At 50.7% G+C, this 20,516-nt stretch overlaps 1 protein-coding gene across 2 annotated transcripts; it reads left to right on the forward strand.

Moving 5' to 3' along the window:
• Window positions 1-525: 525 nt before the first annotated feature.
• LOC111148088 (threonine synthase like 2) lies at window positions 526-14,605 on the forward strand. Of its 2 annotated transcripts, XM_022504486.1 has the most exons (9): window positions 526-556; window positions 2,473-2,707; window positions 4,017-4,211; window positions 4,636-4,788; window positions 7,856-8,086; window positions 10,940-11,088; window positions 11,191-11,316; window positions 13,700-13,851; window positions 14,266-14,605. In XM_022504486.1, exons 2-9 carry the CDS (start codon window positions 2,485-2,487, stop codon window positions 14,474-14,476), a joined length of 1,440 nt encoding a protein of 479 aa, XP_022360194.1. In that variant the 5' UTR covers window positions 526-556; window positions 2,473-2,484; the 3' UTR covers window positions 14,477-14,605. The 2 variants fall into 2 exon arrangements, with proteins under 2 accessions (XP_022360194.1, XP_022360195.1); XM_022504487.1 differs by lacking the exons at window positions 526-556; window positions 7,856-8,086 and having other exon boundaries at window positions 2,010-2,707.
• The last annotated feature ends 5,911 nt before the right edge of the window (window positions 14,606-20,516 follow it).

Consider the following 20,516-nt stretch of genomic DNA (forward strand, 5'->3'; position numbering starts at 1 on the left):
AGAAAGAAGGGAGGATTTTTACTCTAGAATAGATCTGTACTTCATTAAGAAGTGTTTTCCTACGAAGAACTGTCAGGGCTTAAACAATGCCCGGTATCCTCGTGGATTCCGAATTCAGGATGTACTAGCCCTAGGGTCTGAGGAACAAGGAGTTCGTCCAGAAGTCTGATTTTACAGGTGAGAAGCATGAAGCCCAAAGAAGGGGTTCTTCCCTCCATCTTGTCCTGTTTTCTAATCGGAAAAATAAGGTTCCAGGACTGCAGTGAAGGTGAAGAGACCGAACGTCAGTGATTAGCGAGGTGCCTTAAACCGTGCCAACTTAAAACACACACACCCGTGCCGAGTGAGGGGTGAAGGGCTGCGCTCCCGCTGGCACCTCTTCCCGCGCCGCCGCCCCCGCGCACTCAGCCTCACCGCCCCGCGGTCCCTGTCCCTCTCCCGGCGGAAGCCCGACCCAGCCGCGGAGGCCAGCGCGCTCCGCCCCGCCTGGGCCCCGCCTGGGCCCCGCCAGCCGCTTCCGGGGCCGCCCCCCGCAGCCGCCTGCGCGGCGGACCAGGTAATCGTCCCCCCAAACCCCGGTCCCGGCAGCCCCTCCGGCTCCTCGCGCCCCGGCCGCCCGATCCCCGGGCTTGGAGGAGGGGAAGGCAGGGGAGGGGAGGGGAGGAGCCCCACGGAGCCTGCGTCTCGGCGGCCAAGCTCCCCTCACACAGGCCGGCGGCGGGGCCACTGCCCCCGTCGGCTTCCGGCGATCGCGGTGGCCGGGCGGGGGCGGGGGCGGGGGCGGAGGCGGGGGGGGGGGTGGTCCTCGGTGGCGGCTTATCTGCGCTCTTGAACTCGCGGTTGACTTTACCGCGCGGCTTGTCCGCCTCGCCGCCCCTTCTAACCTCTTAGCGGCCGCGCTCTGCCCACGCTCGGAGGAACCAGGGCGGGTCCAGGGTTTCCGAGGCTTTGCGCGGTCTGTAGGATTTCTGCAGTACCCGGAAGCCGAAACTGAGAAGTCCAACGTGTTTTCAGAGGCCGGGAGCGTGCCTTATCCTGCGGGCCTTATCAAAACTTCCTTCCCTGACCCAGGGCCTGGTTAGCGGGAGGACTGGTGCCCAGGGACCTTAAGCCGGGGCCTACTTGAGACCGCTGGGGGGCCTCCGCCCCGACGGGATCTGTGTGCGATCAGTGGCCAGTTGCTCAGGCCCTCCTGCCCTGCCCCACTTTTTGTCAGAAAATTTCTTTACCTGCTAGCCCTTCCTGAAATGTTTCCTGGCCTTGGGGCTTTAAAACCAGAGCTCCTGGAATCACCTCCAGGGGCCAGAGAAAGGTATTCAGAGCTTAAGCTCAGCTCCTGGACCTGGCACCTGGCTCCTCGGACCCTAACTGAGGGGGCACTGGGACCAGAGTTAGGCCTTGGGCGCCCTTGGACGTTCCCCTTCCCACAACCCCAGTCAGAGTCCTGAGCCCACACAGGACCAGTTAGCCTTGGCTAGACTGTCTTAAGGGTAGCTTGCCTGCGCTTCTAATGATTCTAGGATTAGGCGGAGAGGTAGGGCACTGGTTCTCAACTAATATGACCAAACCATTCTAGTTTGTTTGGCATTGATGGGTTTTCTTGGGACATGCTACTTTCAGTTCTAAAACTGGGAAGGTCCTGAGAAGAGTGGGACAAGTTGGTTACTGTCTTCTTAACCCTCACTGCACAGTAACATCACCAATGGAGCCTCTCACATAGAGGTTCTAATCTCATTGATCCAGGGAGGGTCCCAGATAGGAACACTTTCTTTAAAGCTCCCAAGCTGGGGCGCCTGGGTGGCTCAGTGGGTTAAAGTACCTGCCTTCGGCTCAGGTCATGGTCCCGGGTCCTGGGATCAAGTCCCGCATCGGGCTCTCTACTCAGCAGGGAGCCTGCTTCCCTCTCTCTCTGCCTGCCTCTGCCTACTTGTGATCTCTGTCAAATAAATAAAATCTTAAAAAAAAAAAAAAAAAGCTCCCAAGTTAATTCTAACAAACAACCAGAGTGAGGAACCACTAGGTGATAGGCAACATTGCTGTATAACCATCAAAAGTGGTTACTTTTTGAACAGACGTGGACCCAGTTATCTCTCAAAAGGGTGCCTGACCAACTGTGGTGGTCCTCTAACAAGAGGGCTATCGAAATGGCACTTGCTTTATTGCTATGATCTTTTCCCAGTTCCCTTATTCCTCCACAGTGAGGACCAAACTTTCCCCTTTCCTGACATGACTTGGCAACCCCTCTCCCAAGGTCAGTGAATTGGCCTCATTTTGACTGGAGAGGTCACGATTTGGACTGTCCCAGAGGAAGTTGGCTTGAGACTAGACAGGGTTCCAGTCTCTCAGGCTGGGATGCTTACCCCCATGAGTGGTGGTCCAAGGGGTAGCTGAGGGTGTGTGTACACTTCAGCTTTTTTCCTGTGGGGTACTGAGCTTGGAGATCAGGTGCCTCTGGGACTGTTCCCTCTGCAGGCCAACAGGATCATGTGGTACGTCAGCACTAGGGGAATGGCCCCACGGGTCGACTTTGAGGGGGCCCTCTTCTCTGGCTATGCTCCCGATGGCGGTCTCTTCATGCCCAAGGAGCTCCCACAGTTGGGCATAGAGACCCTGCGTCAGTGGAGTTCGCTCTCCTACCCCAGTCTGGTAAAGGAGCTGTGCACCCTCTTCATTGGTCCTGAGCTCATTCCACGAGATGTCTTAAACGGTGAGCATCCCCAGCCTCCCTACTCTCCCACCTCATTCCCCTGCCAGTCCTGCCCCCACCAGAGCTGCGAATCCATCCCTTAACCCCTAGGAAGTTTCTAGTCCTATTTCCCAAACGTTGGAGTTTTTTTTCCCAGATTCTAGGATCCCAGAAATGGCAATATTCTCAGAGAATTTATCCATTCCACCGTCCCTCTCCAATGAGATGAATGCCATGGTGATCTGCAGAGAATGTTTTCCTTTAGTTTATTTTTCAAAAACCTCTTTAAGGCTTAGAGACTTCACCAACATCCTGAGATGCTTGAATGTTGGGCTGTTTCCTACTTGTATATAAAGCACGTGGACCCAGATGACTGTTCTGTTTCCTTGAATGGTAATTCCAGAAGGGACTTGGAGAGTGTCCTGGACCAACTCCTCTCAAGCTGGAATGTGCCCATCGATTTCCCTGGGGATCCTGTTAAAATGAAGATTCTGATTCAGTAGGTCTGGGGTGGGCCTGAGACTCTGCATTCCGACCAATAATACTATAATACTAGTGCTGCTGGTGGTAATGCTGCTAGTGATATCGCTGCTAGTGATAATACTAGTGCTGCTGGTCCATGGACCAGACGTGGGAACGAATCCACAATGTGGTGGTGAGTGTTCAGGGCTGGAAGAAGAGGACCACTCAGGAATGTGGTCTGATGGCACTGTTGGCATTGCCCAAGCTCTTATTAGAATTCTCTGCCTTCCTTAGACCTTCTGAACCAGGATCTGCATTTTAAGGTCCCAGGTGATTGGTTTGTCAGTTAAAGTTTGAGAAGCACTACCCAAGATAGACCTGCCTTAGGCAGGATTATAGGTAAACCAACCCCAGTCTCTGGTATCACAGGTGTGAAATTTAGTGCAGCACAAACAAACAACGTCTAGTCTTTAGGAAGGAACATTAGGAGAGATGAGACATGGATCCGTTTGTTGCACAGTTGTTGAATTGAACCTTAGCTGGCGTGCATGCCCACAAGACATCCAAATGATGATGTTTATAAAGTGAAAGATTGAAGTCTTAGACTATTTCTCTTCTCTGGGGGGCATCACTCAGGAATCTGCAAACAGTGTGGTTCATGTCTTTTCAGACTTTTGCCTAGGATTCAGTAATTCTATTCATCTATAGTCTCCTTTGGGGTAAAAGTTTCCGGTCTTGTATTGGGTAGCAGGAGAGAGAAACTTGACCTTCAAAGCATAGAGAGACGGGGTGGGGTTCGGGGGAGAATCAGAGAACCTGAGGCCGAGCTCAGGCCTTCTCCCGCTGTTCCACCTCTCTCCCCGCACAGATCTGATCGACCGAGCCTTCCACAGATTCCGTCACAGAGAGGTGGTCCATCTGTCCAGACTGAGGAACGGGCTGAACGTGTTGGAGTTGTGGCATGGGGTCACATACGCATTTAAGGACTTGGCCCTGGGCTGCACAGCACAGTTCCTGCAGTACTTTCTGGAGAAGAAGGAGAAGCACGTCACCGTGGTTGTAGGTGTGCATCGTGGGCACGAGGGCCGAGCCCCGTAGGCACCCTGACGTGCCAGTGTCTACCATAGCTTGCTCCGCATGGATGGCTCGAGGAGCATGTGTGACTGGTTCTTCTAGAGCAGGGTTTGTCACCCTCTCCTGTGCCGTGGACCCCTTTGTCAGTCTGGTGGAGGCTATGGAACCTTCTCAGAATAATATTTTAAGTACCCCAAATATGTAAGATTATATGGTACCCAGTTCACAGATGCCTTGGTTTCTGTCCCCTGGTCTCTAGGAGGTGAGTGGACCCCAGATTAAGTACGAGGTTCCAGCTCTCCAGGTATCTGAAGTAAACATTGCCTCCTGTGGCGGGGTTGCTTTAGCGACCCTTCTTTCCTTTTCCATTGCCCTTGTTGTACAGGGGAGGGTTATTTTTTCTTCCTATCCAGGAACATCTGGGGACACAGGCAGTGCTGCCATTGAGAGTGTTCAAGGAGCAAAGAACGTGGACATCATCGTTCTGCTTCCCCAGGGTCACTGCACGAAGATCCAAGAGCTCCAGATGACCACGGTGCTGAGGGAGAACGTCCATGTGTTCGGAGGTGAGAGCTGGGATGGAGGCTCCAGGGAAAGCGTGGCCGCCTCAAGGGCGTCTGTTTTGGGAGATGGGCTGGAGTACAACTGGCCAGTTGATGAGTTGACCATCCTTCCTCCTGCCTTTTCTCTGCCCCTCGCTTCCTTCATCGGTCATGATGTTGGTATATGCCTTGGCTTAGCTCTGGGCAAGCTCTTGGCAACACAGTTTCAGAAGCTATTGGAGGTGACAAATGCACAAACCGTTACTGATGGTATAACCCAAGAAGTGGCGGTTGAACACCAAACCCCAAAGAACGCCACTTCTGTGTGGGTTCACCCTACTGGTGCCATATATTCAGGCCGCCGCCAGACCCACAGCCCAAGCCAAGTGACTTGGGTTTTGTTCCAGGGCCCTGAACTTCAGCGGACACAAAGACATCCAATAATAATTTTTTTTTTAAGATTTTATTTTATTTTATTTGACAGATAGAGATCACAAGTAGGCAGAGAGGCAGGCAGAGAGAGAGAGAGGAGGAAGCAGGCTCCCTGCCGAGCAGAGAGCCCGATGCGGGGCTCGATCCCAGGAACCTGGGATCATGACCTGAGCCGAAGGCAGAGGCTTTAATCCACTGAGCCACCCAGGCGCCCCAACATCCAATAATAATTTTAAAAGAATGTGCCCTTACATGGTAACAGCTCATGCCCTCCGTTATGGTCTAGAAACTACTCAGTCAGGCATTTGGTTAGCAGGTATGGGAAACTACTCAGTAGTACCCACTGGGCATCTGTTCTGTAGAAATCGAGACTCTAGAAGGACAGAGGGAGCTTGAGGGGAGCCATACGTGCTTATTTCCACTTTTCACACCTAGCTAGAACCTAGGTAATCCCAAAGCAGGGATGGGGGTATGAGGAGTAGGGGGTCTTGGTGAGGTTTTGTACACTGTGGCCCTGGGAAAGCTGTCCGGGAGGCCTGGCCTGGCTTGGTCACTCACTTAGCAGGAGAGCAGTTGGTGGCTGGAGGCATTCCTCCTACAACTCACCCAGGCTCCTGGTATGACCCCTCAGAGGGTGCTTTTCATAGAACACGGATTTCATCAAGGAGCAAAAGCATAGGGCAGACAGACCTTACTCATGGGGGTAGCATGAAGATCCTTTGTCCATGAGTTCAAAAGTAAGCCCAAAGCCCCTTCTACTCTTTTCTTTAATAAGCACCTACACGTTCCAGTGAAAAGTTCTGGGTTTAGCTAATGCAGGTGTTGGAAAATCTTACATGTCCCTTAGCATTGGTCGTTCCCCATATTCGGCTGTGTTTTCCCGCACTCATTACAAAATTTGGATGTGTGATATCTGGGCTCCCGAGGGTCCCTGTTACGCCCTAAGCACTACGATTGCTAGTTATAGATCTAGGACTATTTTTGCCTAGAATCGAAGCAGAGAACAACATTTTGTACATCAGTCCTGCCACCTACTCCCTTCTTGCCTTATACCAGGTATTGGAAGGCTTTTACACGAGGACTTGTGTGTAAGCTCCGTTACTGACCATGGAGCAGAGAACAGTGCCCATTTGCAAAACAGTAGGAGAAATGTGGATGGTCATGAGTGCCCTATGTCATAAATGTTTTCTTGCTGGAGCCCAAGGGACATTTCTGTTTTATCCGTGTTCTGAGCTTCAAGAAAATAAGACAGCGGACTTTACATATATTAAGTTTTGTTCCTAAATAGACCTGTTCAGGTCCTTCCTTTCCTTTCTGGAATCTTCTGACCTGGTTTCTAGGAGGATGGGTGTTTTTTCCGGAGCTAAGAGTGGATATGTCTTTTCCCTTAGACCAGGGAGCTCAGGGAGTAGGGATGGGCCACCTGAATTGTTGTGCGTTGGACACTGAGGTTTTTTAAAGACATTAATTTCCATATATATTTTGTATTTGGTTCTTCTTAAGCACAGAATAATGAGCAAGTGCTAGTTATACATTATTTAGGATATTTTTGGCTGGTGGTGACAGAAAATCTAACTCTGACCAACTCGAACAGAGTATTTTCCAGCTTATATAACTGGAATAGCTGTGTAAGTCCCTGAATGGGTTCCTGAAGAGTCGGTTCAGCGACTTAGCCGTCCCTCAGCAGAGACCCAGGTTATTTGCATTCTCTGCTCTGCCTTCCCAATCCTAAGGCTCATCTCCCTCATGGCTTATGATGCTTACTTCAGGTAACTAAGTCTCTCTTCCTGGGGCTCCATCTTAAGCACAGTGAATCTTTTCCTAGAACCCCAGCAAACATCCCGCTGGTGTTGGATCTGGGGTCAGCCCCATAGCCTCATTGCCAATAAACAGTGCTAAGTGGAATGAGTAACAACCTTGGGACTTACTCTGGCACTTCCTGCAATAAATCTTACCTCTGTCTTTCAAGTTGGGATCAAGTTTGGTGGAGAAATAGACGGAGATGTCGGATAAGAGATCAATATTGGCTTGGTGGCTAGTTGGGCTGGACTGAGGAGGGCAAGTTGGACTAGTAGCCAGCTCACCTGTAAGTTGACCCAGTAATTCATCCATAAATTAAACTGTGCCCACACCCAGCTCAGGGAGGAAAGGTCCATGCCAGCTTACCTACCACGTGGGAGCAGAGAGCAGAATGCCTCTCTTTGATCTAACTGAGAGAAGGGCAGAGCATATGAGAACAGATAGTCTGTACCCCCAAGTCCTGGTAAAGGACCGAGGAGTAAAGAAAAGATCGGCCTCTTGCCACACCATAGCCTCAGAAACCATCTCTTCTTGTTCCTACAGAGTGGGGCTAGCGGGCACGGACTCCAAGGAGGAGGCCTTTTCCCAACATCCCAGAAGGTTGACGGTTTATGTCTAATTTTATGTAATGGTAGAAATGTTGGAAGTATGACCTCAAGAATATAAGACATGGTTTCTTTCCTTGAGTTGCTTAATTTCAAGTCTAGAAAGCCAGGCCACGACATGGGAGAGCAGAAACCAAAGCTGAGTGAAGGTCCCGGCTGGGTGTGCCCAGGGCGGGAGGGCCTGCTTGCAAACAAGTGCTGACTGGGGGTGCTCCGTGCTCCTGATAGCTCCCCTCCCCTCTCTCTCCTGACAGTGGAGGGCAACAGCGATGAGCTGGATGAGCCAATCAAGGCTGTGTTTGCTGACGTGGCTTTTGTCAAGAAGCACAATCTGATGAGTCTGAATTCCATCAACTGGTCCCGGGTCCTCGTGCAAATGGCCCACCACTTCTTCGCTTATTTCCAGTGCGCGCCATCCTTGGACACCCACCCCCTGCCCCCCGTGGAGGTGGTTGTGCCAACAGGGGCTGCCGGTAACCTTGCAGGTAAGGAGGCCCCTGGGCAGAGATGGGCTTTCCAGAAAAATGCCCATAGCCCTCGTCCTCCCAGCTGCCCTTCGGCTGCAACTGTGAGGAGACAGTTCAAGTCCTCGCTCTGAAGGTGACAGGCAACCACACAGGAGAAACCCCCAGCAAACCTCCCCATCACTCCGTGGGAGGACAGCTCGGCTGCTCGCTGCAGGAGGGAAGGACGGGCTATAACCCCCCTTAAGGAGAGTGTGGAGAGATGCGGTCAAGGTTTAGCTGCTCTGCTGGCCTGCCAGGGCCTGCTTCCAGAGAGGCGGACTTTGTTCCTGGCCTCAGCCAGCGGCCTGCTGTGAGGGCAGCCAGCACAACATGTTCCCACCCCAGAGTCCCTACCCAGAGACCGCGTGAGGTGGAAGGAGGTCTGACCCCAGCAGAATGGCCCTGGGGGCAGTCCCTTAGACCCAGCCGCTCAGCTGTAAAAGCAATACTGGATAGCTTATCGTATCTCTCAGGGCTCCCTTGAAGTGCAAGTAAGATCCTTCACGTGTGGGCATGAGCTTTGCAAGGGTGCTGCGCTGTGCCTCTGCGTGGCCATGAAACCACCTTCTAGAATAAGAATAAGCATGTCTCCAGCACTTCCTATGCATCAGGTGCCCCTCCACGTGCTTTTCACGGGTCAACTTACTTAATGCTCACACGCATCTGTGAGGACGGTACTGCTGTCTCCACTTAATGAAGAGGAAGTGGAGGCACAGGGAAGTTAGCCAGCTGACCCCTGCTTACACTCCGGTTGGGGACACAGCCAGGATGACCACTCCTCCAGAGTCTACGTCCCCTTGTGAACTTCCGAGGCTGCCTCCTCGCCAGCATGACCGTTTCGGATGGTTCTGTAGGCGGCATTGCTTCTGATGGGCGCCAAGGAGGGCTTCTGTGAGACCGCAGAAGCAGCTCAGTGGTCCGGGGGCTTCCTGACTTCTTGTACTCCCACGGGGTTGGGACCGTCTTCACCACCCACGGTGGGGAAGCCCACTGAGCTCCCCATTTGCATCAGCCTCCCGTGGATGGTGCCACCTGCATGCATCCCAGGGCCCACCACAGTGGCTGGCACGAAACTGATGTTTGCAGAGAGTGCTCCCATCCCTCTCTGCTCCATCAGGAACTGGCTGTGGAAATTTAAACCCCTGGGCCCTGGTGAGCGTCCCTTTCTCCTCCGCCATACACAGAGAGCGTGATGTTTACAGGCAGATCAAGTGGAAAATAAGAACGTGAAAGTGCTTTTTGCAAAAGGCAGAGTGACGTTGGGGTGGGGTGGTGATCCCCAACTCCTCTTAACGACCCACCAGAGAGGAACCATTCATGGAAGTAGGTAAAACCTTCCTAAATGACTACCTTTCCCTCTCCCAGGGTGAGGAATTCTTTGTTTGTTCCATGCAAACAGGAGCTGCTGGCTGGGTGGGCCGAGGCTGCTGGAGGAACAGGGTGTCCAAAGGGGCCGCTGCTAGGAGGCTGAGTCGGGAGCTAGCGCGTGTGCCACCCAGCAGGCTTGGGGTGGGTCATTTCAACTTCCCAGAAACTTCATTTTCTCAAGTGAGAGCGAGCAGGTGTGCCTGGTGTGTATGTATGTGAGAGAGAGAGGCGGAGAGGAAGGGAGGCAGGGAGACATATGGAGGTGGAGAAGAGTATCGGGACAGTGGCATCTCCTCTTCTTTTCTGTTTCTGTGTGTGTGTGAGCTTTATTGTTATATAGTATAACTCATAATTTTATATATACATATATATACACACACATACTATACAATTCACCTGTTTAAAGTGTACAACTGAATAGTTTTTAGTATATGTCAGATTTGTGCAACCGTCCCCACAGTCAGTTTCAGAACATTTCCGTCACGTTGGAAAGAAACCGTGTTCCCTCTAGCAGTGACTCCCCATTTCCCCACATCTCCCCAGCTCTAGGCAACCACTGATCTATTTTGTCTCTATCAATTTGGCTATTCCGGACATTTTATAGTAATTTAATCATACAATAAGTGACCTTTTTTAGGTTCTTTCACTTACCGTTTTCAAGTTTCATCAACATTGTAATCAGTACTTGGTTCCTTTCTGTGGCTGAATAATACTCCATTGTACGCAAACACCACCTCTGTTTATCCATTTATCATTATTGGACATTAGGATTGCTTCAGTATCATAACTATTATAAACAATGCTGCTGTAAACGTTGGTGCCTAAGTTTTCATGTGGACCTGTATTTTCATTTCTCTAGAGTATGTATGCCTAGGAGTAGAATTTCTGGGTCACAGAAAAAAAAAAGTCATAACTTTTTGAGGAATGGTCAGACATTTCCAAAGAAGCTGCACCATTTTGTATTCCCATCATTTGATATTCCCATCCCAACGCAACGTGTGGGTTTTAATTTCTCCATAGCCCCTCCAGCACTTTGATTCTAGCCATCCAAATGGACATGCAATGGTATGTCCCTGTGACTTCGGTTTCTAGTTCCCTGATGTTGAGTATCTTTTATGTTCTCATTGGCCATGTGTATATCTTCTGGAGAAATGTTTGTTTCGGTCTTTTGCCCATTTTAAAATTAGCATATTCGCATTTTTATTGTTGAGCTGTAAGAGTTATTTACATATTCTGTATGCCAGTCCTTTATCAGATATAAGATCTGCAAAATATTCTTTCCCATTCCATGAGCTGTCTTTTCATTTTCTTGATAGTATCCTTTGAAGCACAAACCAAAATTTTCAAGGAGCACCAAAGTTTCTTAATTTTGATGAAACCCAATTTATCTAAATTTCCTTTTATTTCTTGTACTTTGGGCATCATGTCTGAGAAAGCTTTTGTCCTCTCCTCTCCTGTATTAAGCCGGGTGCCTTGCTCAGAAGATGGGCCTGCCCATCCGCCTGGTCGTGGCTGTGAACCGCAATGACATCATCCACAGGACCGTGCAGCGGGGAGACTTCTCTCTGTCCAAGGCTGTCGAACTGACCTTGGCTTCAGCTATGGACATTCAGGTAGGACCTGTGGGAAAGTGTGTGCTTGGCCCAGGTGTTGACTGGGTGGGATGGACAAGGGCTAAGGTCCGTGGGGTCCTGGCACCTTGCCTTCCTGCCTAGGTGCCCTACAACATGGAGAGGATCTTCTGGCTGCTGTCGGGCTCTGACAACCAGGGGACGAGAGCCCTCATGGAGCAGTTTGAAAGGACCCAAAGCACGAGTTTACCCAAGGAACTGCATGACAAGGTCAGTCACCACCCACACACCACAGAGAAAGCAAAGGGTGCAGCCATGTAACCCAACTTGGGTTTGGAGATCTGGTTAAGGGAAGAGGGCACCTGTTTCTTGAGCACCTGCGATGAGGCAGGCACCTCTGCAGTCACTTTCTATGGATTAATTTATTAATGAGGAGACGCAGTAGAGAGCATTGGTTTAGAGACAGGGCCTGTTTCTTAAACTCTGTGCCTCAGTTTCCTCATACGTAAAGTGGGGCTTACGAGAATGCCTACCACCGTTGAAGATTGAAGTCAAATAATGCCCATGAAGCACTTTGTATACTGCCTGGAAATACAGGGCTTGGTACATGCTTGGTACATTAGCTATTATTATTTCTATTTATTGTTGATTTTCAGCAGTAGCAACAACTGGCAACATTATTCTCTTGAGCTATCTTTTTAAAAGGAAAAGGAGAAATGTTATTTCTTCAGAGTGATAGGAATCTAGTTGGGAAGGGTTGCTTTTATCTTATTTTATTTAATTTATTTTTGAGAGATAGAGCGTGTGTGTGAGTGGACGGGGGTTGGGGGAAAACAGAGGCAGAAGGAGAGAAAGAATCTTAAGCAGGCTCCATACTCAGTACGAAGCCTGAAGCAGGGCTTGATCTCACGACCCTGAGATCATGACATGAGCCGAACTCAAGAGTTGGACCCTTAACTGACTGAGCCACCCAGGTGCCCTCCTTGCTTTTATTTTAATACAACCTGGTGATGATCCACTTATTTTGCCTTAAGAAAAAGGATTTTGTACGTTGACATTGCCTTTAATTTTCTCTACCACGTCCCACCAAGTCTTCCAGACTCTATGTCCAGGGACCAGGACCTCACACCTCACACCAGCTCTCATCGTTACGAAGTTCTGTATGTTGAGCTGGGATCTCCTCCTTTCAACTGAACTCTGCACGGGGGAAGCCGTGTGATTCCCATATTTGAAGAGAATTTCCATTTCTCCGCTGAGTCTTCCCTGTTCCTTTAGCTGTCCCTTATGTGACCTAATTTCACCTAGCCAATGACTGTCTTAAAGGTTGTTTCTAGAACTGGATATAGTTCTCTGGGTTTAGCCAGCCATGCACACCGGAGTGGAATTTGGATGTTTCCTGTGACACACACCCTGTCTTCATTGGTGCTGCTTTAACAAAGGAGAGACTGAGTTGGCTATAACCAATAGACATCTATCGCTCACAGTTCCGGATGCCAGAAGTCTGAGATCAGGGTGCCAGCATGGTTGGGTTCTGGTAGGAGCAATTACCATGGAAACGGTGGACAGTCAGTGTGTTGTCCTAGCCTCACATGGTGGAAAGGCATGCAGCTAGCTCTCCAGCCTCTTCTTATAAAGACACTAAGTCCATTCACGAGGGCACCCCCCCCACCAATGACCTCCCCAAAGTCCCACCTTCTGATACCATCACACTGGGATTCAGTTTTTCACATATGAATTTGGGCGGGATGGGGGGACACAAAGATTCAGACCATAACACAAAGATCAGCTTACTCGGTTAATGGTTCTTTCTCCTCATGTAAATGAGGTGCTCCAGGAGCATAGTCACCAGATCCCACCCTGCTTCGTTCTCTCCCTGGCTTTACAAGACTGTCCATCTGCTAGAACAGCTGTCACTCACTCGTTCCTTCCTTCCTTCCTTCCTTCATTCAACATGTCTCCTGTAACCAGGAACCGTGCTACGTGCTAGAGATAAACAAAGATAAAGAAAACACATTCTCTCTCCACCGTAAACCCTAATGGGACAGGTAGCTGTACAAAGGATTTATGGCACTTGTGGTCTCTGCTGTACGCATATATAGGCGGGGTGATGGGCACACTGATAGCACACAATAAATTTTCAGAGAACGATCCGATCAGCCCTCCCCACTGAAGGGGCAGTGGGAAGGGAGTCTTCCTTTATCTGCTGGTTACAGGGAGGCTTCCTGGAGGAGGTGTGACCTGGGCTGGGTGGGAGCTCACTGGGTGAGCTCCACTGGGTGGGCGCTCATTGCACCCACTGGAAGGGTTTGTACCAACGACAGGGCACCAGGAATGTTTGAATGCCCTTAACCTTCTGTGTTTTGTCCGTTTGTTGAACAAGACTATATACAAACTTGCTAATTCATGAGCTAATCTGAACTAAATTTATGGACCTGAAACTCAAAGGATTCTTCCCCCAAGCTGAGGGAAGCAACTTAAAACTGGGAAACACGGGAACCAGATTTTTCTCTGAGCTGAAGTTGAGCAACTTAGTCTGGAGATTCTTTCTGAGTGTCTGGTGTTGGCTGCCTATGTTATGTATTGCGTTTCGGCTCGCTTTCCTGGGTACCTCCTGGACCCTGATTCCCACCCCTCTGACCCTGGGACCTGTCAGCTTTCAGAGGCCATGACGTCTGAGTCAGTGTCGGATGAGGCCATCACCCGGACCATGAGTCGATGTTGGGAAGAGAACCAGTACCTGCTGTGCCCTCACTCGGCTGTGGCCGTGAGTTACCATTACCAGCAGACCGACCGGCAGCAGCCCAGGTACGGGCCGTGGGTGCCTGGGTCACCGAGATACTCTGGCTTTCGGGGGGCCCTCCTCTTCCCCAAGCAGGGGAGGCAGGAATCTGCACAAATGGCTTTCACGAGCAGGAGCTATTCCCTGAGAACTGTGGTCCCAGAGGAGGGTGTGTGACAGCCCTCTGGGGGGCAGCCACGGAGAGGTGGTGGTTGAGCTGGGTCTCCCACAAAAAGGAGCAGTTTCCCTGGCATTGTTTGCAGAGATGAGTTCAAAGTACCCAACATCTGCCTCTTTCTCTCTCTTCCTTTCTTCTCTGTGCACCACCCTATCCCTACGTCCCCTGTTCCTTCTCCTCTCCCCTCCTCGCCTCCTCCTTTCCACATCTCTCTGTCTGGTCTCTGGCCTGCCCTCCTGTTCCCACCTGCCCCACCGCACAGCCTTCCCCGGTGCTGTCTGGCCCCCGCCTCTGCAGCCAAGTTCCCAGAAGCTGTCCTGGCTGCCGGGCTGACCCCAGAGACCCCCGCGGAGATCCTGGCCCTGGAGTTCAAGGAGACGCGCTGCACCCCGATGCGGAAGGGTGACGACTGGACGCTAATGCTTCGGAACACCATTGAGGGCCTGAGCTGGCAGCAAAGGGCTCATTCCTGAGTGCTCCGGAATAGCCGGGCTGGATTTGATTTGAGTCAAGTTGCTCTGTTGCTCTTGTATCAGGGTCCCCTGTTCTGTGAACCCAGGGTGGATGTCATGGCACCACTAAATAAAGTCGAAGTGCCTCCATTTCCGTGGGTACCTCCATAACTACGCTGCCCCAGAGAAGTCATACTGTCCATTCCTCTGAGACTATGACTCCCCCTCTCCCCTCTCCGTGCCTTCCATCCTGCCTCTGGGACAGTCCTTTGATGAGTTGTGGTTCCTGCAAATTGTTGACCGACTGTGGAGTTGTCCCTCATCAGCCTGGATGGACATAAGGGCTCCTGATTCTGGCAAAATCATCAACAGTAGCTTATCTAAGGCGTTTATTCCCTTCTACCCTGTTTTATGGTTTTCCACATTAGACATTACCTCCTCACCTTGAAGCTTCTTGAAGACAAGAACCCCTGTTTAACACAATGGGCTGAAACATTTTGGGTTGGCCCCTATTGATCAAAACATTTTAAAAATTTGTTCTCCCAACATATGTATACTAAAGTATATATAAGCCACACAAACCATACGCTAAAATAAGAATAGGAATAAAGGACTAATTAATGATAAAAACCTACATTGATAGGTTTTTAAGAACCTCCGCATACTCTAGTGGCTTGTCTTGTGGACCATCTGTAATAGTCCTAACTGAGCTTGGTGCCAGGCACATTCTGTAACCAGCAGGAACTGGGGGTGCGGCATCCCTGTGATTGTCCATCTGCCCAAAAACTGTGTGATGGTTCTCAAAGTATGGTCCTTGGGTCTCAAAAATGCACACTTTAGGCCACCTTCACATGCAAATCTCTGGGAATGGGGTGGACACCTGCAGTTCTTTTTTTTATTTTTTAAGATTTTATTTATTTGACAGAGATCACAAGTAGTCAGAGAAGCAGGCAGAAGGAGGGTGGGAGCAGGCTCCCTGCTGAGCAGAGAGCCCGACGCCAGACTCCATCCCAGGACCCTGAGATCATGACCTGAGCAGAAGGCAGAGGCTTAACCCACCGAGCCACCCTGAATAATGTTCTTACAAATTCCCTGAATAATGGGTGCCTGGGTGGCTCAGTTGGTTAGGCTTGGGTCATGATCCTGGAGTCCCGGGATCGAGTCCCACGTTGGGCTCTCTGCTCGGCGGGGAGCCTGCTTCCCCCTCTCTCTGCCTGCCTCTCTGCCTACTTGTGATCTCTCTCTGTGTGTCAAATAAATAAATAAAATCTTTTTAAAAAATCCTTATGCTCTCAATGGGGGACGCAAGGGACACCTTTGGAACACCGGTGAGAGGTGAGACAGGCACAGCATGGAGGGAGTTTGGGGGCCACTAGAGGACGCTGTTGCTACCACTCTGAGGGCTGCCTGGAGAAGGCATCCTGCCTCCAGAGGCCTCTTCCTGAACCCTGAGGTCTAAAGGAGCCTGTCACCCACGTTGATCCTGCCTGTCATTCCCACAGCAGAACATGCCTCCCCACAGCTCTGTGATGCCCGGGGAGAGAGAGAAGGCAGAGGCCGGAAGACACCCTCCTACTGGGAAATTTGTCATTGAAGCATGGCATTCAGTAAAAAGAGTGAAGGGCCATCCTCCTGTAAAAAAGCAGGAGGATGGACAGAGCATTCCTAAAGGAATGACAATGGCCCTTACAGGCCAAAGCACCAGGCAGTTTCAGAGACACTGTAATATCTACATTAGCAAACAGGATGGAGCCCTAGGGCCCCTTTTATCCACTAGGCACGATAAGTCTGATGCTCAGGAGTCACAATACATTTAGAGGCCTATAAAAATGTTTCCGCTTCTTTTAAAATAAAAAACAATGACTACAATCCAGCTTTATACCAGCATACTTGTACAGGAGAATTTTTAACATTTGTGATGGAGGAAGAAGGCCAAGGAAGCAAAAGTTCCGGGAAGTCATCACATGGGCCTGATCAAACCTACTCTGTGCCAGGCAATGTTTTACAAAGTGGCTGATTGAAACTCGTCCCCGGTGACAGAGGTATGGTTATTATCCGCATTTTGCCGATGAAGAAACCGAGGCACTCCAAGGTGAGTACTTGGCTGAGGTGGCACCGCTAGGGGGCAGAAAGACTGGGACTTGAACCCAGGTACTGTGTTTCAATGGATAGTTTCCATGACTGTGTCATCTGCAGCTGGTCTGGGGTCCGCCGCTTCCCATCCTTCCCCAGGCTGTGGTCCTGCTTCTGGGTCCTCCTCCACTCTCCCTTTCACATGGATTTGGGAGCATGGCTTTGCATCTCTGAGAGGCCCTGGGGGCCTGCTGCAGCCCTGCTTGGTGGGTCTGTCTAATGGGTACTGGCTCCGGCTCCCAGGCGCAGTGTGGGCTGGCCTGAGCTACTAGCTCCATACCTTTGGCTCCTGTATTTTTGAGGGCCTTGGGGCCGTGCTGGGGTCATAGGGCCCCCAAAATCCCTGCCCTCTGGATGGCTCAGAGACCTCCAACTCTGAGAGGTCACCACACTTGGAAGAAGGGACCCAGAATAATGCCACTGAACACAGTGCTAACAGAGGCAAAACATGAACCGCAGGATATCCTGGCCACCGGAGATCTTGGGGGCCAATGGAGGAGCAGGGCAACTCTGAACGGAAAATCCAAAGAAGCACCCACTCCATAAACATTCAGCCTGGCTATCCCAACACACAATTACACACACATGCACACACACCCATACACACACACACACGCATCCCACGGGAACCAGTGAAGTTAGAACAAGCCAAAGTGGTCCTTCCCAAGTCCACCACTTACTGGCCGCACGATTACAAGCCTTTTCACCTTTGTGAGCCTCTGGTTCCTTGTGGGCTAATTCCAGTCCTTACCCGGCTGGTTTGTTTTGAGGATTACATGAGATAATGTATTTCCAAGTGCTAGGTAAATGCTAAAATGCTACACAAATGGTTCTTCTTATTAAGACAATTATAGTCTGCACCGAACAATTTAGTACTTTTAAGCTATCTTGTATTTTTTACTAATTGCTTTGTGAATTAGTCTTATCTTGCCGCAAGACTGCCTCTTCCTGGAATACCGTGTTCGTCTGCGGCCCCGTGAGACTGGCATAGCTCTGGGCGCTGGGTTGGAGATGCCCTCGCCAGCCTATGTGCGTGGCAGCAGGCTCTGCGAGCCTCATTCTGCAGCTCAAGGGCATGGATTGGTCAGTCATAGCTCTGCTCGCTCCTTGACAAGGCTTGCTAATTTGCAAAGATGATGGTGATGGAAGGATGCCCTCTCTTGAGCACCAATGACCGGTGGAGCCCTTTTCGAGCATTTCCCAGACATTGACTCTTTTGATGCTCACGAGGACTGTATGAGAAAGTACTATTAGGATCTCTGTTGTAGAGATGAGGAAATGAAACTCAGAGAGGTTAAGTCACTTGCAGAAGGTCACCCCAGCTAGTGAGTGGTGGAGGAGAGATGTGAGGCTGGGTGTAGGGTCTGTCAGCTCAAACATCGTGTGAGCCAGGTAGAGGCATTTTGGGCTGAAAGCCCTCTGTGTTCTTTTGAAATCAGAGTCTGCAGTCATCTGAAGGTTAGATGGGGAGATGGGTGACTCTGAAGATGGCCAGTGCTCTGGGGAGGAAGCAGGGAGACAGAACCTTCGCTGGAGGCTTGCCCCTGGCTCCGGTTCCCACTGGTGGAGTGGGTTCCTCACTGGGGGAAGGCTGGGAGCAAGTGGTCTGCTGAGTGGGGTGGGTGTTGTCCCAGGAGGAAAGTGGGTGACAGAGGTTCTGAGGGGTTTTTCAGCTGTCGTTAGGGAGGCCCTCCGCCTGGCAGGCCCCACTGGGAAGACCCAGAGGGACGGAGTTGGGAAGATTATGTTGAGTTTTCTGGGTCCCCAAATGAACAAACGGTGAGCGACACAAGGAGGGCTGGGCCATTAGCCTCCTGAAAGAGGAGAAGGATGACGTCTCTCTGTCCTGCTCAAGAAAGCTTCTGCCCAGAACCACCCTTCCACCTACCAGGAGTTAGGCCCTATGTTGGGTTCCAAGGGAGAGAGAAGGAGTAGGAAAAGATGGGGCTGGGGTTGACCCACGTAGGATAAAGATTTGTGACCACTCCCACACCCCAGAGCTGTGAGTGACCGGTTCTTGAATGCAGGAGCCGGGCAGCCCTCCTGGGCCCCCTCTACCAGGTCTTACTCCAGCGGTGAGCCACAGTGTTGCAACGACGGGTTTAGGGACCTGCTCGCTAGAGACATAAACATTTCTGGAAGACTGCTGTCCAGTACTCCATCAAACAGACCTAGCCCCCAAACCTAGCCTTCCTGACCCTTCACTTCCTCAGTGAAAGGCTGAAGGGAACAGAACTGGCTGGAGGGCTGCAGGACCCAGAAGAGGAAAGACGACAGGAGGAGACGGAGGGCTGGGGGAGAAGAGGTCTTCTAGGTGCCAAGGCGGTCCTCCTTGATTCAGACTGTTTCCTTCTCCTCCTCAATAGTTTGGTCATCACAAGACCTTTTATAAGAAGGTGGAGGGACCTCCTTGCCTCTGAATGAATGCTTAGGATCTAAGTAACCAAGGCAAAGTTCCCATAACAGGTACAAAACTAAGAACCCAGACAAAGCTCTGGGTCCTTCAGGCCAGGGTGAAACAAATAGAGCCTTCTCCTGGTGTGGCCACCAGGGAGACCCATGGAGTGGCACCTCTCCCGCTTCCCCTTCAACTCCTGGGGTCACTTGAATCACTGTCTTCCATCCACCATCCCTTACCCAAGCCTGGTCCCCAAGCAGAGACAGTGTTTGCTTGTGGAATGGGTTCAGTTTAGGTCTTGAGGGATCGCAAGGGTTGGGGCTCAGCTCTGTGCCATGTTCCTGCAAATAAAGCTCATTTTTGCCCCCTTTCACCCCAATCTCGGACCAAAAATATCCCTCCCAATTCTCCAAGCCCAGGGTGATCCCCCAGCCAGGGATTCACATGGCCAGCAGAGGGCGGCAGAACACCCCCCCACCCAGGCCCTCTCCCTCCAAAGGTGATGACCCCAGCCCCAGCCCCAGCCCCACCCCTAGGGGCATGCAGGTCTGACTTTGTTCTCTAGGAATCAGAAACCCTGAAGGTCAGGTGGGGGTGGGGGCAGAGGTGTTTTTTGTTTTAGTTCATTCTCAGATTTAATATTGGGACCTCTCTCCTGTAAAAAAAAAAAAAAAAAAAAAAAAGATTGCAGATGCTTCCAATGTTTTAAGTAGTTTTTGTTTTGTAATAATGCTACTCAAACATGTACAAACATAAAACTACCTGTGAACTCCTTATACTGATAACTCCCATACAAAGATAAACAGAAATAAAAATTCAAATTAAAGGAGAACAAATCTACAAACGAAATCCAGGTTCAAAGTAATCTGCGGAATGTATGTGAGGCATCGCATGTCCTGCTCAAGCCTCCCGAGCCACGGGACTGGGGCCCTGAAGTCCTCGAGTAGGATTTATCCTCTGTTTGTGATGGAATAACTTCCTTCTTCCGCCCTTCCTCGTTTCCAACCAGCTGGAAACATCCCAAGCACAGCACGCTGTGATGTCATACAGCCTTTGCTTGGCACCAACTCTGTGTGTCTTTATCACGTGGTCAGTGCTGCCTCACTGGCATGTGACTGTCAAGACAGTATTGACACCTGTGATTGTAAATACACATAGGCAAATGCAGACACTGGAATTCTGCGTAAGACTTAATTTTAAGGTGGCTGGACACACAAGAGCACCTACCAACAAACCACACCACTGGCTGAGAATTCTCAAACAGCAAGAACAGGGGACGCCTGGGTGACTCAATTGGTTAAATGTCTGCCTTTGGCTCAGGTCATGATCCCAGGGTCCTGGGACCGACTCCAGCCTTGGGCTACCTCCCCCCCCCCCAGGAAACCTGCTTCTCCCTCTCCCTCTGTTGCTCCCCCTGCTTGTGCTTTCTCTCTCTCAAATAAATAAATAAAATCTTTAAAAAAAAAAAAGATGGGTATTCAGAGCCCCATGTGATGAACGTCATCTCCCCCAAACTTTGATTTTTACGGA

This window comes from Enhydra lutris, unplaced genomic scaffold (genome assembly GCF_002288905.1).
Source record: "Enhydra lutris kenyoni isolate GAN:26980312 unplaced genomic scaffold, ASM228890v2 scaffoldscaffold18, whole genome shotgun sequence".
In the NCBI taxonomy this organism is placed as follows: domain Eukaryota; kingdom Metazoa; phylum Chordata; class Mammalia; order Carnivora; family Mustelidae; genus Enhydra; species Enhydra lutris.